General features: G+C 41.2%; 1 protein-coding gene across 1 annotated transcript; it reads left to right on the top strand.

The window, feature by feature from the left end:
• The first annotated feature begins 7,105 nt into the window (after nucleotides 1-7,105).
• LOC138793590 (baculoviral IAP repeat-containing protein 5.1-like) lies at nucleotides 7,106-12,848 on the top strand. Its single transcript, XM_069972223.1, has 4 exons — nucleotides 7,106-7,243; nucleotides 8,770-8,879; nucleotides 9,357-9,474; nucleotides 12,726-12,848. The coding sequence occupies exons 1-4, from the start codon at nucleotides 7,106-7,108 to the stop codon at nucleotides 12,846-12,848; spliced, it is 489 nt and encodes a 162-aa protein (XP_069828324.1).
• Nucleotides 12,849-13,104: the final 256 nt, after the last annotated feature.

The following is a 13,104-nucleotide window of genomic DNA, read 5'->3' as shown; positions in this document are numbered from 1 at the left end:
ATAATATATATATATATAATTTTATTTTTTTTTATAAAAAATGTGTGAACGCACCCTTAGCCCAAAATTCTGTGTGGGAAAATAGCCTTATGCTGCCTTCACACAGCAGCACTTAAATCAGTATTTAAACCAGCTGTAGGATTGAGGCTGGACTAAAACTAGAGGTTTAATAAAAATGCCAAAATTGGCACATTGTTTTTTTCGGCTCAAAAACACTGCAGCCGGATGTTAGCTTAGAGTCAATGGGGAAATATATAATGCAACACCCACAGGAAATTTTTGGCTTTGACACTTGGCTATTTTTTCTGCTCTTTTACAGTTTTGTAAAATTGCACCAGCAATGCATTTTTCATCCATAGACTTCTAGAAGGGGGGTAAAAAAGTATCACATGACTTGTACTGGAAAAAAAAAATTGGATAGAATGCCAGAATTAAAAATTCCTGTACTAATTTACACTAAAATGAGAAAACGGCATAAAAACTGCCAAAAAAAAACCAAAAACAAAACATAAGGAAGCAGAAAACACAGCTGTGATCAATCTAGGGCGAATGTGTGTAGTGTTTAGCAGGTTAAACTGTACTGGTTCAGAAACGTTCTCTAAACTCAAACGATCTCCATTTGATTCCCTGCAGCTGCAAGCCACAGGCTGTATCCATTTTTGCCTGGCAGCCCAAGGGCGGCATCAAACTTCTGCAGCCGCAGGGAATAAAACACTTATCATTCAGGATCTTAGAGCATTGCCAAGCCTGTAGAGTTTGTCAGGTCTGTTCAACACTAAATATGAGCTTACAGACCCCCCCCCCCCCCCAAAAAAAAAAAAAAAAAGAAGGCGGCTAGGTGCAAGTTACACTTATTTTACCAAAAAACACTGTACTTAGTTTATTTGGGGCTTAGAGAATATTCACAGCTTCACAAGGTAAACATTTACGGCAACAAACAAACAAAAAAAAAACACATACAACTATGGGGGAAATTTATGAAAGGGTGTAACTATACACCTGGTGTAACCTGCCCGCAGCAACCAATCACAGCTCCTCTTATATTTTACCAGAGCTGACAGCTGAGCTCTTTCATAAATCTCCCCCATTAAGTTTAAAATGTACCCTTTAAGGGAAATTTGTACAATGATAATAGTCACATGTCAGTGCCAACAAAGGAAAAACCAAAGTTATAATAAAAGCGTGTGTATATGAGCAACACTCATGTGAAATGAAGATGAATTTGGCAGATGGTGATCCAATTTTCAAACATTCTATAATTAATAAACTAAATTTATGCACTTAGGTTGTAAATGAATGACAAAGTGAGCGTTCACAATACATCTATCTACACACTCACCTGTGGCTCTTCCTCCCTCTGGTACAACACTCCAGTCTGCTGCAGCCACAGATTTTCCTGCCACAAACAAGTTAGATAAATGAGCTGATGCTAAGCTGTGAATAAGAGCAGGACTGGAATGATGGCCACATGGTCTGTTTAATATATATCTAAAATTATAATAATAAAATAACAAATAGACACATTGCATGAAACACTCACACAAAAGGACAGTGGCATGAATATAGCCTGAAGCTTGTGTTCACAAGCTGCAGATGTGTGGTAGTACTAAGTCAATTTTCTTGTGATTTTCCAAAGACTGTTTGCTGTGCTTTCTGGAAAAGAAAAAAAAACTTAAAAAAAAAATGCTGAGCTTTTAAGACAACCTTTCAGTTGTGGGCACATAAAAAAATTAAAAATAATGAACCATTCACACATATGTGTGCAGCCTGTGACATATGGCCGTTGTTATGAAATATGGCTGCTGTTTTTACATAGAGTGAATGTAGCCATATAATGCGCTCCATTCACACATTTTGATTTTATAACTCAAAATTACGGCCATATTTTGCTTTCATTTTACAATGTGTGAACATAGTGAGAGTGCAATAATCTAATTTGTCAAATCTCCAACTTCTTTTGAGAAGAAGAAATGGACTGAGGCCACAACCACACAACACCTTTTTACGGGTGTTTTTTTTGGACGGCAGCCTTTTCCTAGTCCAAATAACGACTGTTATTTCAAAACAATGGCTGATATTTGGGCTTGAAAATGGCCAATCAATGGCTAATACAAAAGACATTGGGGGAGATTTATCAGACTGGTGTAAAGTAGAATTGTCTTAGTTGCCCCTAGTAACCAGACTCCACCTTTCATTTTTCAAAGAATCTGTGAGGAATGAAAAGTGGAATCTGATTGGGCAACTGAGACAATTCTACTTTACATCAGTTTGATAAATCTCCCCCAATGTGTGGTTGTGGCCCTAAGGTTATGTTCATGCAATGTTTTTCAACGCCTCTTATTTTACACATAAAACAACAGCCATTGTTTTGAGTCTAAAATAAGGGCCATTGTTACTCAGGTTCAGGTTTAATGCTGGCCGCTTTTAACACCCTTTTGGGTGTAGCTATTAAAAAGTTACATTGAATTTATGGGGGAAAAAAAAAGATTGAGTGACGGTCAGAAAATAAATGTGTGCGCACTAAAAAATAAACATAACGGACACAAATTAAAGCCATGAACATTAGTTTGACAGCCACTGCAAACAACGGTTGTTATTCTATACATTGTGTGAACAGACGGTCTTTGTCTGCATTGACATCAATGGAAATCTGAGAAGACTAAACACAGCGACTAAATTGGTGGCTGTTATTTTAGCAAAAAAGACAGTGTGTGAACATAGCCTAAAAGTGAAGTCCCAATATTTCCTCTATATGTGTTCTATATATTATTTACTCCTGGCTTTGACTTCAACTTCATAAAAAAACTGAGTATTTGGACACACTCATGGGCTATGATCGCATACAGTGTGTTGGAGCGTTCTTTGATTATTGATAATAAATAATAATAAAAAAAATAGCTCAATGCTGTGTGTGAACCTGAAGCTGGGATCACACATACAGTTTTTGGTGCAAGTTTTTAGAACCAAAGCCTTGAGTTAATTCAAAAGGAATACAAAATATATAGGAAGGAGCTCTCTCTTTTGCTACATCGCCTGTATATGTATGATGTAAAAAGAAAAACAGTGTAAACAGTCCTTAGGTTGGAGTATAACCCACATGTCCATTGTTTGAGCTTTTCATATAACAACAAAGATCAAGTGAGGTCAATATTTGCATCTAAGGCTAGAAACATAAAGCAAAATAAACCATTTATTAAAGGACCCATAAATGTGCTGTATCCTGAAAGTGTGGGGCATGGATCCTGACATTGCATAATGCATGCAGACTGCTGTAACCTGGGGTCACTTTACATCCTATGGAAATCAGGGCAATCTATCAAGGGTCCTGTGCCTTTACATTATTACAAAATAAGCCATAAGGCAACACCAGTGTTAACCCAGCTTTTGGATATATGTGAACATTTTACTTACACTAAAGACCGTCACTGATCACATCTTTATTTCTTGTCCTTGTCTGCCCCCAGAAAGCCTTACTTGGGATATCTGTGAACTCCTGTACAAAATAGTTCAGAAAAAATAAAAATAGGAAACAACATCTGAAATCTGGCTTAAGAGAAAGCATATACATTACCTTGATACATTACCTCATGGAGCTCCAGGACTAGGTGCAAGCCTATTGCTTAGCAGTGAGTGACATATGTCTGACCACACAGGATCAGAGTGGGGAGGGCACAATGACATTAGGCCTGGGGGCTCGATTACTCTCCAGATGGCTACATTTATGGCTCAAGTTACCACCACTTTACCCTTTTAACACAGAAAAACTACACAGGCACCGACACAGCTTAGAATGAACTAAAATACAGTGTATTGGACACCTGATAAAAAAAACATCTCCAAATGCATGAATCTAAACATTTGCATATCAAATTATGGGACATTTAGTTCCCCCTACTGGTCTACCCAGGAATGACTCCAGAACCATGAAGAAATGTTATACAATATGTAATTTTTAGACAAATATACATAAACTACACCCCAGGTTATTTAATTTAAAACCAGATCTGTATAATTTTCTGTTTCCCTTCAGAAAACAATAAAGTTAGGGCCCTTGCACACTGAGTAAAAGATGTGTAATTTACGTAACATGTTCATTCTATGAGCGGAGAGCAGAGGCGCAAGAGAAATCCCCTCAAAGCAATAGGTCAGGCAGAATGACAAGCGGAAACCGGATGTAAATTTTACACAGTGTGCAAGGGCCCTTAAGTAGTAAAATCCTGATGCCTTCTATACTTGTAGAGTCCCAGAGTGGATGTTTCACTGCTATTTAGCACATGTCTGTAGGTCTGTACCAGTGTGTCTTTATGCTCTGGGATAGAAGGCCACAGTTTGCACTTCCACCACCTGCAAAATTCGCTGACTACTAAGACCACAGAAGGACATAAAGTAGAATAAAATATAACTTTTAATTAGTACATTTAAAAACTCAAGGTCCACAACATATACAGTATAACGAGACACATCCACAAAAAGACTCTCTCGACATCCTCCTCTCTACTTTTCTGAACTTTCTACCTCTCAGCACGCAACCCAGCCAGCACGGCTGTATCTTCTGCTCCACTCTCAGTACAGATCTAGCCTACCAAGTATTAAGTACCATATCAAGGCAACGTTGTATTACCTGCTTCCTACATCAAGTAAACAGATTTTATTTATTGTAACGGGAATCTGTGGTTCTTCACTAAGCACCTACACAGTGAGTACACCTCCCTTGGGTCATCTCCCCTTTCTGTGGGTGGCAGTAACAATAGTCCGGGTGGGTCACTACTCTGGACCACCGTGTTAATTGCCCAAGGGACCCCCCAAACAACCACCACCAAACTGGCGTCACACCTAACCATCTGGCAAGTGACTGGCCGTGCCTCTACACCGGAGGTCACCACAGAACACAGCGGGAGGGTCCTAATGGAAGGGATAGGGAGGGTAAGGTGCATCCTGCTCTTGACACTCAGTATATTTGCTCCCTGCCTTTTGGGGTGCCAGCCTCCTTAACAGGGTGGTCCCAATCATGGTGATGGTCCCTTTCCTATAATTAAGTGCCCAGGACTCCTGCCATTTGGTGTCATTGTCTCCTGTCTCACCATTAAGCACAGCTGAAGGGGGCTCCTTTGTGACACATCAGCATTCCATCAACAACAACACGCATTCCTGGGCTCCATTGTGACATGTCAGCATTGCGCCAACAATAGCCAACTGCATTACTGGGCTCCTCTGTAATATGGCAGTATACCGCCAACAATAGCTGCTTTCTAGGGTTCCTTTGTAACAATTAAGCATTCTGCCAACATTCTGTTCTGCCAACTATTCTCTTAAATTTACTGTATTTTCTGGCGTATAAGACGACTTTTTAACCCCAAAAATCTTCTTAGAAGTCAGGGGTCATCTTATATGCGGGGTATCGCCGCCCCATATAGTGAGTGGGAGAGCTGAAAAATGGCCGCATCCCCACCATATGGGGCGGCCACTATAAAAACAAACAGTTAACTTACCTGTGACCCGTTTCGCCAGTTGTGCTTCTCCTGTCCCGTTCCTGGCGCAGGCAGTGTGATGTATTCTCTCCCTGGCAGCCGATTGTCTCATCAGAGAAGCTTGGAGATGCTTGGCTGCTTGGAGAGCTTCGGGAGAATGACAGAGGCGCCCGAAGTTCCCGAAGCCTCTGTCATTCTCCCGAGTCTCTCCCGGCAGCTAAGTGTCTTCCGAGACACTCGGCTGCCCAGGAGAGCTTCGGGGTCTCCGGCGCAGGCAGTGTACGTCACACTGCCTGTGCTGGGAACGGGACAGGAGACGCGCGGGTGCCAGAACGGCGAACCCCTGACAATCTTCTTAAAAGTCAGAGGTCGTCTTATATGCCCAGTCACCTTATACACCGGAAAATACGGTATTCACTTCATAAATATTTACATGTTTGGGCTATGTTCTCACACAGTATTTTTGCTCAGTATGTTGGTCAGTATTTTGCAACCAAAACCAGGAGTGGATTGAAAACACAGTAAGGCTATGTTCACACACTGTATTTTTGCCTAGTATTTTGGTATTTTGCACCAAAAGAGATGAACAAAGCCCAACAGACCCAATAGACTCTAATAGGATGCATCAGGTTTTCCTGTTCTGTCATTTTAAGGCTATGTTCACACAATAATTTTTAATGGACATTATTTGATACAACAACGGCCATTACTGAAAACACTCGAAAAAAATGTCCGTTGTTTAACATGCTACATTGTTCAAGTATAGATTCAACATGGCCGCTTTTGAGTGTAGCTATTTTAAAGTTCCATTAATATTGTGTAAATGACGGTGAAAGGATGGTGAAAAAAAAATGAGTGTTAACAACGGCCGTTATTTAATCAATAACAGCCGTGAATTAATGACACAAACTTTAATTTGGCCATTTTTTCTATAGTCTTCAGTGGCAATAATTGAAGACTGAAAACAACGGCTGTTATTTTACAGTGCTTGAACATGGCCTAAGGCTGGGTTCACATTGCGTTTTTGCAGTCTGTTTTTTCATCCCCCTTTTTTTTTTCTTTCAAAAAACAGATGCATTTGTGTGCATCCGTTTTGATCCATTTTTCCATTTACTTCCATTATGAAAAAAAAAAAACGGATCAATTTTTTTAATGTACACAAAAAAAGTAATCAACGTCATTTTTGTGTCTGTTAAGAAAAAAAGTATCTGTTTTAAACCTTTTTTTTTATATTGGAAGTCAATGGAAAAACCAATTTAAAATGGATGCACATAAATGCATGTTTTTTAATCCGTTTTTTTAATCCGTTTCTTTTTTTTTTTTTTTTTTTTTTTATAGAAAAAACAGATTGCAAAAACGCAGTATGAACCCAGTCTAAAGAGAACATTAGAGTTAATAAAAAAAAAAAAAAAAAAACTTGGCATACAGTGTTTTATTGTCTGGCACTTTGCAATGGATTCTGTGACAGAGCTAGTCTTACGCAACACTACTGCAATGAAACCGCAACATGTGTGAACACAGCTTTGGAGTTACTGCAGGGATTATTGACAGCTGCTCCCAATGAAGGCATGTCACATGACCATTCCCATAAATCTCTGCAGGAAGGGTAGTGGGCTGTGTGAAAAAGCAAAAGAACAATGCGTGGAACAAAGAACAGGTTAATGCAAGTGATCCAGCATCTGCAGAACTTCAGGCTAATGTACGACTATAACAAACGTTTGGGCACATTTACAGACTGGCCCTTCACAGAAAACTGCAAGTGTACACCTGAGAATGTAAGTGTGGGGCCAAGGTATACCTAGAGCTGCAGTGGGGAGATTTATAATATGCTGCTGCATGTGGTGGCTGATGGATGCACAATTTTACTGGCCATGCTGACATTGGGTTAGGTTCTAGATTTCACTCAAGGTACTGTATATTCTGACTGCCTGTTACGGTTGTAGTTCTAAACAATGTTTCTATTTCTCTCTGCTATATTGTGACTGAATGATGAGTTATAAGGCAGTGTCCTCTTATACCTAGGAATGCATGAGGCTAAAACCATGCTCACCAATAGCTGCACTATGCTGCCTATGGCTAGGTCCAAATGTCTTTTTTTTTTTTGACTCTTTGACGGCTGTCTTTGATGACTTCTGTCATTTTGAGGCCAAATGACGGACGTCTGTTGAATGGCCCCGCAAAAAAATGATTACCTATTACTGAATGCAGTGTATCTTATTTGCAGTGATTGACTGTGGTTCTCTCCGAGCTATGGTCAGCATAGCGGGCAATCCTGTAGTTCCCCTTGATTTCTGTGGGGGTCATATTGGAACTGTGTGGAAGGAAGTAACCTGTACCTTCAAGGACAACTCCGGCCAAAGTGCATTTCTTTAAATATGTTATTACATAAGCAAAGTTAGACAAAGTCCTAATGTACACTAATTATGGTTAACGCACATGTAGTTCAATTTTTCTAAAAAAAAAATAAAAATGTGGTACTAAATGGAGTGTAATTCATATAAAATGTCCAGCAGGGGAAGTGTTCCACCCCCAAACTCTCTCCTCCGTGGCCGCTCCATCCGCATCACAAGTAGCCGTAGTCCTGTCCATGGCACATAGGACAGGCCTGCTGGCACTTATGATGCAGCTGCCTCCATTGAAGGCACCGCCGCCTGAACCGCATGAGAACTCTCACCTCCTGTGTGCGGCGTGTCTCCTTCCCCGCTGTCTCTCTCCTGCTGCAGTAAATGACTAAGTGCGGCGGAGGAGAGACAGCGGGGACCGTGGTATAGCGACCTTCACCCTGCTGCACATAGTAATTTACTGCAATGGGAGAGGGACAACGGGGAGGGAGACACGCCGCACACAGGAGGTGAGCGTTTTCCTAATGTGGTTCGGGCGGCCAGGGGAGTTTGAGGGGTCTTTAAGGGGGGGGGGGTCAATGCCTTCAATGGGGACTCCTGATGCGGGGGGTGGGAAGCGCAGTAGCACCACAAGTGTGCCATAGACAGGGCTGGGGCTGTTGCCAATTTTGATGCGGATGGGGCAGCCAGGGAAGGGGAGAATTTGGGGGTCCTGGGGAGGTTACACTACAGGGCTCCTGTCAGCACTATATGTGCATTTCCCATAATTTAGTGTACATTAGGAATTTGTGTAACTTTGCCTAAAAAAATACATTTTGGCCTTTAACATTGTTGCCCATCTCACAATGGGTGCTGTATTTTAAAGTGACACTGCATGCTTGTTAGCTAACAAATTGGTGCAATTTACATGGTTCCTAGCAGTGTGAATATGATCTTGTGGTTTTTTTTTTATAAAATAGATGGCCAAAGCTGGCTTTGTGCACTGCCCGACTGAGAATGAGCCTGATGTTGCTTGCTGTTTTTTCTGTCTAAAAGAGTTGGAGGGATGGGAGCCAGATGATGATCCCATGTAAGTTTATCAATTTAACAGTTGATATATATATTTTTTTTTTTTTATTGGGGGGGGGGGGGTCAAGCATCAGTCTTTCATTCAGGCATATCTCTTGCAATAAATCACTAAATGTATTTTTACAAGGAGGTTGCCTTGCTGTAAGGCTGTCATGTGGCCATAGTTTAGGTATTCCATCACAACTTGTATAGTTTTACTTTTAAGACTTGTCAAGTTAAATATTTTTGCAAATACTGTACATTCATTTAGCAAAGTTGTCTCCTTCTCCTGATATGTTGCTCTGTCTCATTGTTGATGGCTTGTTGTCTAGGTTACTGACCACCACTCTGCTCTAAAAGCAGTGGTTTGGCTGGAGTGCGTATTTATAAAGTAAAACTTGCATAAAGAATGACTATATGGGCACCGCGAACACACAAATCTGCAGTGTATCCAACCTGTGTGAAAGTATCCTTAATGTGATGTGTTTGGCTTCTATAGCACTGAACACTCAAAGCGTTCCATCAACTGTGGCTTCCTCTCTCTCGATAAGAATACCAGTGACCTGACAATGGAAGAGTTTCTGCGGCTGGAAGTTCTTCGCATTAAAACGTTCTATGTAAGGACTTGGACCGCACACAGTACAGATTTATAATCCTCTATGGGGCACATACTACATCTCCATGCACCTCTGACTATCAAGTTTTATTCTTTGTTTTTATCTATGAGAAAGTAAGATGTGGACTTTGCTAAAAACTACATTGTTTCCACTGTATTTGAATGGGGTTGAATTAGGCTACCTTAAAGTGACTGTACCCCCAGGCCCAGGCTGAAGCACTGGAGGGGGGCCGACTCGCCCTTAGTGGGAAGAAACTCCAGCCCCTCCATGACGTGACTCCATTAGAATCAATGGAACCCTATCATAGAGGGGGCTAGGGTTTCTTCTCACTAAGGGTGGGTTGGCCCGCCTCCAGTGCTTCAGCCTGGGCCTGGTGGTACAGTCACTTTAAGTTCAGTGTACAGAACCTATGCCAATGTTGTGAAAATGCTGTTTGAGGCTATGTTCCCACACAGTATTTTTGCTTAGTATTTTTCAACCAAAACCAGGAGTGGGTTAAAAACAGAGGCTGTGTTCACACACTGATGAAATTGAGTGGATGGCTGTTTTAGAAAAAAAGGCTATTGTTTTGAAATAATGGCTGTTATTTGCCAGTAAATGATGGCTATCCGCTTAGTTTCAACAGTATGTGAACATAGCCTTTCTGTGTTTTCAATCCACTCCTGGTTTTGGTTGAAAAATAGTGTGGGAATATGGCCGTAATGTTGAATAAAAACAAAACAAAATAATGAGTGAACAGGTGAAAAAACTGTATTGGGCAAAAGCAGGTAGTAAATAGAGAGGCATGTTAGCCTTAGATCTAATTCATATGAGCCTAAGAGAAAACATCCACATTACGGACATTAGATAAAACTGCATTATTTTTGCCTACCTATCGCGTCTCAGAACAGTAAATACTGATGGGAGGTCTTCTAGACTGGAACTATGTGAAACAGTTGAAAAGAAGAGAAAATACTGATACTGAATACCAATATGTCCATATTTTAATCCTTCTCCATGCACACAACTGTAAAATGGATCAGGTTTTCTCCTCTGGGAAGCCGGACAAATTTTCAGACCCATAAGTTTTTTGGCCATGGACACTTTTCCGGAATAATACAGAAGGGTGTCCATTCCAGAAAACAGAGCTGGAAAGAAATAGAACCTGTCCTATTTTTGTCCTGAATTACGGTACAGATGAGCCCACAGAAGTCAATGGGTCTTGAATTCTGGATGTCTTGCTGGGTGATATGTTGCTTACATCATACTGGCTCTTTAATTTTTCTGATCAGCAAATCCTTAAGACGGTACTGATGGTTTCCTGACCATAGTTACTGACTGTCAGGAAATACTAATGACTTACTGAAGCCTCCTGAGTAAAAACTGATGGGGTCATATGCATGGGGCCTTCCATCAGTAAAAGAAAGTGCAGCACATGCTACTTGCTTATACACTCACCGGCCACTTTATTAGGTACACCTGTCCAACTGCATGTTACCACTTAATTTCTAATCAGCCAATCACATGGCGGAAACTCAGTGCATTTAGGCATGTAGACATGGTCAAGACAATCTCCTGCAGTTCAAACCGAGCATCAGTATGGGGAAGAAAGGTGATTTGAGGGCCTTTGAACGTGCCATGGTTGTTGGTGCCAGAAGGCCTGGTCTGAGTATTTCAGAAACTGCTGATCTACTGGGATTTTCACGCACAACCAGGTCTAGGGTTTACAGAGAATGGTCCGAAAAAGAAAAAACATCCAGTGAGCGGCAGTTCTGTGGGCGGAAATGCCTTGTTGATGCCAGAGGAGAATGGGCAGACTGGTTCGAGCTGATAGAAAGGCAACAGTGACTCAACTAGCCAACAGTTACAGCCAAGGTAGGCAGAAGAGCATCTCTGAACGCACAGTAGTCCAACTTTGAGGCAGATGGGCTACAGCAGCAGAAGACCACACCAGGTGCCGAAACTGAGGCTACAATTTGCACGAGCTCATCGAAATTGGACAGTAGAAGATTGGAAAAACGTTGCCTGGTCTGATGAGTCTCGTTTTCTGCTGCGACATTCTAGTGGTAGGGTCAGAATTTGGCGTCAACAACATGAAAGCATGGATCCATCCTGCCTTGTATCAACGGTTCAGGCTGGTGGTGGTGGTGTCATGGTGTGGGGAATATTTTCTTGGCACTCTTTGGGCCCCTTGGTACCAATTGAGCATTGTTGCAACGCCACAGCCTACCTGAGTATTGTTGCTGACCCATGTCCATCCCTTTATGACCACAATGTACCCAACATCTGATGGCTACTTTCAGCAGGATAATGCGCCATGTCATAAAGCTAGAATCATCTCAGACTGGTTTCTTGAACATGACAATGAGTTCACTGTACTCAAATGGCCTCCACAGTCACCAGATCTCAATCCAATAGAGCATCTTTGGGAAGTGGTGGAACGGGAGATTCGTATCATGGATGTGCAGCCGACAAATCTGCGGCAACTGTGTGATGCCATCATGTCAATATGGACCAAAATCTCTGAGGAATGCTTCCAGCACCTTGTTGCATCTATGCCACGAAAAATTGAGGCAGTTCTGAAGGCAAAAGGGGGTCCAACCAGTTACTAGCATGGTGTACCTAATAAAGTGGCCGGTGAGTGTATATGCAGTTTATATATTATGCTCGTTACATAGCCCAATAGATTAAAATTGGTCTTATATTAAAGGCTGTATAAAAATTAATGTAATATATTTATATGAAAGTGGTCTAAAGCTAAAGTTATTAGGAGTTCTAGAATTGTGTTTTGTACATAAAGCTGTGATCAACGCTTTACTGTGTCAACAACACAGACAGGTGGTATTTAACCCACTCAGCCAATTGGTGACTGCAGCAGTGCCCCACCCCAGTCAATGACTGGCTGAGCAGGGAATCCATCGGCCTGATCGTGACATGGCTGGCTGAGAGCTCAGAAGACAGCTGGCGAGGTCCAGGAGCAGGACATGGCTTTTTTTTTTTTTTTTTTTTTTTTTTTTTACTTCCCTGCTGGACTTCTTTAACTCGGTTTCACTCTGTGTTGTTTGACCCCGGTTGCTGGAAAAAGCTGGATCCAGTCCTAGGAAACTTCTGTTTCCCAAGACTGGATCCAGCTTTTCCTAGGACCCGGGGAGAAGCATCAGTGATTAAACGTCAGCAGGTTGAGTGTATTGCAGCGATAACAAAGCACTTTGCTTTATTACTGTAACTTTGCTAGTCTCTAAAACTGATTAAATTCTTGATTTTTCTTCTAGCGCAGGCTCTCCATAGTTGTTGAAGAGTATGTTGAGGAGGAAATGACGTCTACAACAAGAAAACTGGTGGAATACTTTGCCCATCAGCATAACTGCTCTTTAGAAATGGATCTGGAACTCTAGTTTTATTTATTTCAAGTATTAGCTTTTAATCTGAATCAGAGTCCTATGTTCAGTCTGGTTCTGAACTTGATTGCAGTAATTTATAAATAACAGTTTAATAAATGTTTAAAACATTTAGGATTTTTGTTTTCTTTCCCCGTATGAACTTTAAATTTATTATAATCCTCAAACAGGCTTGACTGACTATTTTCATGGTGAAGCCAAAACATGAGTGTACTATAGTGTGTGTGTGTATATGTATGTAATGTCCGCAGCA

Source organism: Dendropsophus ebraccatus, chromosome 5 (assembly GCF_027789765.1).
Source record: "Dendropsophus ebraccatus isolate aDenEbr1 chromosome 5, aDenEbr1.pat, whole genome shotgun sequence".
In the NCBI taxonomy this organism is placed as follows: Eukaryota; Metazoa; Chordata; class Amphibia; order Anura; family Hylidae; genus Dendropsophus; species Dendropsophus ebraccatus.
This window is presented reverse-complemented; position numbering and strand designations above follow the sequence as displayed.

What these genes read in the sequence shown, in the direction of transcription:
- LOC138793590 (XM_069972223.1), top strand. Translation starts at nt 7,106, where the DNA reads ATGCGTGGAACAAAGAACAGGTTAATGCAAGTGATCCAGCATCTGCAG. An exon ending in GAGCCAGATGATGATCCCAT is followed by an intron (nt 8,880 to 9,356) that starts GTAAGTTTATCA and finishes TGGCTTCTATAG; the next exon opens with CACTGAACACTCAAAGCGTT. An exon ending in TTCGCATTAAAACGTTCTAT is followed by an intron (nt 9,475 to 12,725) that starts GTAAGGACTTGG and finishes TTTTTCTTCTAG; the next exon opens with CGCAGGCTCTCCATAGTTGT.